This window comes from Trachymyrmex septentrionalis, unplaced genomic scaffold (assembly GCF_001594115.1).
Source record: "Trachymyrmex septentrionalis isolate Tsep2-gDNA-1 unplaced genomic scaffold, Tsep1.0 scaffold60, whole genome shotgun sequence".
Lineage (NCBI taxonomy): Eukaryota > Metazoa > Arthropoda > Insecta > Hymenoptera > Formicidae > Trachymyrmex > Trachymyrmex septentrionalis.
In genome coordinates this window covers 827,326-831,476 of record NW_017305779.1, presented here as the reverse complement: position 1 = coordinate 831,476, position 4,151 = coordinate 827,326, and the positions used below count along the sequence as shown (strand labels likewise).

The 4,151-nt window shown below is 29.1% G+C and overlaps 1 protein-coding gene across 1 annotated transcript; it reads left to right on the top strand.

The window, feature by feature from the left end:
• Positions 1–655: 655 nt before the first annotated feature.
• Positions 656–3,749, top strand: LOC108752508. The gene is made up of 6 exons (XM_018493354.1): positions 656–856; positions 1,400–1,492; positions 1,626–1,725; positions 3,061–3,248; positions 3,322–3,372; positions 3,444–3,749. Exons 2-6 carry the CDS (start codon positions 1,406–1,408, stop codon positions 3,525–3,527), a joined length of 510 nt encoding a protein of 169 aa, XP_018348856.1. The 5' UTR covers positions 656–856; positions 1,400–1,405; the 3' UTR covers positions 3,528–3,749.
• The last annotated feature ends 402 nt before the right edge of the window (positions 3,750–4,151 follow it).

Sequence of the window (4,151 nt, the reverse complement as noted above, 5' to 3'; positions counted from 1 at the left end):
ATCATACTAAGAAGTAAGACTACTGTGACGACGACACACGCTTTAAAACTGGCGCCACAAACACTGTAATATAGCGATTTCTTGTTACGTTTCATCCATTAGCCGCACTGTGTCACTAACTGACAGATTGATTCAATTTATTATCATATCAATATAAACTTATATTGAATTGATAAAAAAAAAGATAAATGTGCTCATCATTTATAAGACTTGATTTTTTCAAATTGTTTTTATATACTTTACTAAAAATATTTATAAATTTCTATTTTGATGTATTGAGATTTTGTATAATAAAATAAATATAGAATTTGTAAAAAAAAGAGAAAAAAAAGCAATAGATATGATTCCGCAGAGTAAAAATTCTTCTACGATTAAAAATTAATTATAAAATACAAACTTTTTGTTAAATCAAAAGTGTTAATATACATACAAGTAATAAATAAGAATTTAGAATTTTATCAAGAATAAATATTCAAAAATATATTAATACTTTGCAAATCTTCCTAATAAATAACTAGTTATACAAATATTTGTAATTATGGTTTATTGGTATTATACTCTACATGGCAATCTTAGCCAATTATTCGATGCACAGGTTGAATCAACGCGTTACATAGGTTTTGCGAAAAGGATACAGTCGGTATCCTGACCTGTTCGTAAAGTGGAGGGGGTCTCCAATGATGAACACGACGCCATTAACTGTACGTCCATCGACGCGTGTATGGCACTGTTCGTCAGTTCTGCTGTTATTCCGAGGCGATTCGAGCATTCGAATCTTGGTGACCGTGGCGGAAGTCGACGTTTGCGGAAGAAATTCGATTGAAATTATTTTTCTTACCTGTACCTCCAAGAAATCGTAAGTACAAGCGAAAGAAGCACGATGTTTGAAAATGGCTTGGTGCTGATGTTCGATGTGAATTTAATGCACGTCGCATCGTGTGGCAATGGAGAACGCGCGATTGTTATTCAATATCGCGCCAAACGACAAGTGCTGTGTCTTATTTAAAAATTGTGACTGTATTTTAAGTTTCCTATACGTGCTTGGCAATTTTACATAAACAAAATTCAATGCTTGAATCATTCCGCTTCTTGTAACATGAGCCTGCAACGCTATTAATTATCCGCGCACTTTGACACATCTTCGACATCGGCGTTTAGGAAAGTATTGCAAATGAATATTGATGCAATTTTTCGGATGTGGTATTAATTTTGCGCATCAGGATAATTTCGTTTTAATCTCGATAAAGCTTTTACTTGTAATTCCCTTCGTATGTGTTTACGTTGGTAACTCTGGTGCGCGTCGACGCCCAAGTTTTGCGACTGTCGCTCAATAACGTCATCGTGATCAGTGTAATTAAAGCGCGCTTTACGTTTTCTCATATTCGAATTTTTATTTCAGTGAACAATGGCGATCGTGGAATCTTATTGGACACCATGCGTTTGGTCAAATAGTGTTAAGACTGGCTGCAAAGCTATAGCGTTTTACACAGTGGTGAGTGTCTTTTAATCGACTAAGAAATTCTATAAAATCACAATATAGTATAATAGTGTTAAAGTATATCTAATATTATTTTAACATCTTGAAATTTACTGTACAAGTATAATCAATAATTACTTCCTTGCAGGCAATTAGTATAGTGCTTATTACACTAATATCCTATCAACTAGCTGGTGGCGATTCCACGCAGCTGTATAATCCGTTATTCGAAGCTGATGTAAGGGGATGTAAGTATGATATTGATCATGTATAATAGTGCTGCAGAAATGAATATAAATTTTAGAAAGTTAAACTAATGTATTATTTCTCGGATTTTTTTTTACGAAAATTATTAAAACTGTAATATTTGACTTATTATAAATGACTCACGTAAAAAATATTTAATTACTAGTTATTAATTTAATTAATTAAATTCATTTAAGTAGTTACATTAGTTTATAATTAATTTAATTATTTACATTAAAGTATGATAGATAGATATTAATTCATACTTTTTTAGCAATAATACAAAATACAAGACAATTGCAATTTGAAATTAAAAGTGATATGATTAAAAGTTCTTAAAAAATCTATTGGCAAATGTATGCGACTATTTAGTGACGTATTCAGATCAACGAAATTTGAGTTTCCTTTCTGTTTAATACAAAGCTAATTCTTGGATATAATGCAAATAGTCAAAGTAACTGAATAACTGTTTGTTTAAACGAAGCCAAAAATCTTTTGCATTATCTGATTATAAGTATTATAATATAATTTTATTTCTAATATTCCTCATATTATACAATATAATATGTAATATTTTGAAGAAAAATATGTATCATGTAATTATCATATTAACTAAAATTACTAAAGCTGTTAAAATAACTGGTTTGTAATCTTTTATAAAAAATTATTTAAATTTTTAACGGTGCATTTCCTCTGATTTTTATTGCAATAGATATATAATTAAGTTAATCAAATTTATTTTTCTTTTTTAAAGATATGTATATTCCCCTTTTTTAAAGATATGTATACTCAAGCAGAAATTATTCATACTTCTAATCTTAATTATAGATTTACTATTACAAAAATCTAATACTAACTAATTTAATACTGGCCAATTTATTACTGAAGAATTAATTATTATAGTTACTTATTTGGAGTATATTAAAAGTACTAAATAATAGTGTTTTTATATTTAAAATAAGTAATTAACCGTCCAACAGCATGGGTCATTCGTGTCCAAGCCATTTCTAACAGTTCTTATATTTGCGTAATTTTTATAATTAAAAAAATTTTTTTTTTTAATGTAGAATAGCAGAATAATTTAATAGAGATCTTAAAGAACATGTGTGAATTTTTACAGAATTTTTCCAGAATAATCCATGTGTGTCGCTTTAAAGTGCTAAAAATATGTGTGCCATTCCAGGATTAATTACTGTGTCTCAATATTGACTAGTATTAAATTTCTGTAAGAGTATTAATATTAAACTTATTGCTTAATTCTAGTTTATAAACTTTTAACTTTTACAGCCATACCTTGCATTCTATTAAAAACAATAAGAGACGCCTGCAATTTTTAGCTATGCAAGTAGTCGGAGGCTTCCTCATCTTCTATCTGCTTCTGTTAATCATATGCGCCTTGTTAATGATTTACGGCGTAAAAGAAGGCGTGCGTGGATGGTTATTGCCATGGCTCGTTGGATGGTTCATCGTTTGCTTGTTCCAGTTAGCCTTTGGACTGTGGCTTTTAGGCGGTTATTATATTTATGTGAGCTCCTCTTTTCTTTATTTCGGCGATGACTGTTTCAATCGCAATCATATCATTTATGTTTCTATTTCAGTTGGATTCTGTATTTGCGACATTATGCAATTGGCTTTGGATGTCTTACAATGTAAGTGTATTTTGTTTTTTAATGTATTATCTGAGTTATTTTCAGTATTATATCTTTTATGTTTTTTGCAGATATACTGCTGGCTGGTTGTTTTGTCAATGTACAAAATTTTTGCAAAGCTGCAATCTCCAAACATAGAACTTTTGTGGCCTTAAAAGAAAGCACAATGTACGAAAACAATATGTACACATCTATTGCGACCAAAGTAAGAAAGAATCTCTATTTCCATTTACTTGTAAAACGTAACTTTATGTAAGAACACATGAACTTGTTAAGAATCACACAAAGTTCTCCAGTCGTTTTAATATACACTCGAAAAATTTCAACAGTCTAAAAAAGCAAAATTCATCTTTTTATCGATATTATATTTTAATTTTTACAATTAGCCTTAAAAATTTTTATATATTTTTAATATAATATGTTTTTATATATAAATAGTATTTATCTTTAATAACGTTTTTAGAAATTTTAAAATAGACTTTAGACTGGGACAAATCTAATTATACTTTTATATTTGTTACGTTCATATAATATTCAATTAACATTGATCATGTCATGGAGCTTTTCTACTTAAGTTTGAATAGTGTACAATTTGTTAGTCGATGAGATTGTTTATTTCATAACGGAAGACTGAGAAAGGCCTTTTAAAACATCCGTCCAAATCACCGCATAAGCATAAAAAGCTTAGAATCTCGTTGAATAAGCAAATCAAAATAATAATAATATAATAATATTATTACGTTAATTAAAAATTTGTGTTAGGCCTTTTACATGGCCAC

Coding starts and splice junctions, on each gene's coding strand:
- LOC108752508 (XM_018493354.1), top strand. CDS start 1,406: ATGGCGATCGTGGAATCTTATTGGACACCATGCGTTTGGTCAAATAGT. Junction 1,493..1,625: donor CTATAGCGTTTTACACAGTG/GTGAGTGTCTTT, acceptor ACTTCCTTGCAG/GCAATTAGTATAGTGCTTAT. Junction 3,373..3,443: donor GGCTTTGGATGTCTTACAAT/GTAAGTGTATTT, acceptor TGTTTTTTGCAG/ATATACTGCTGGCTGGTTGT.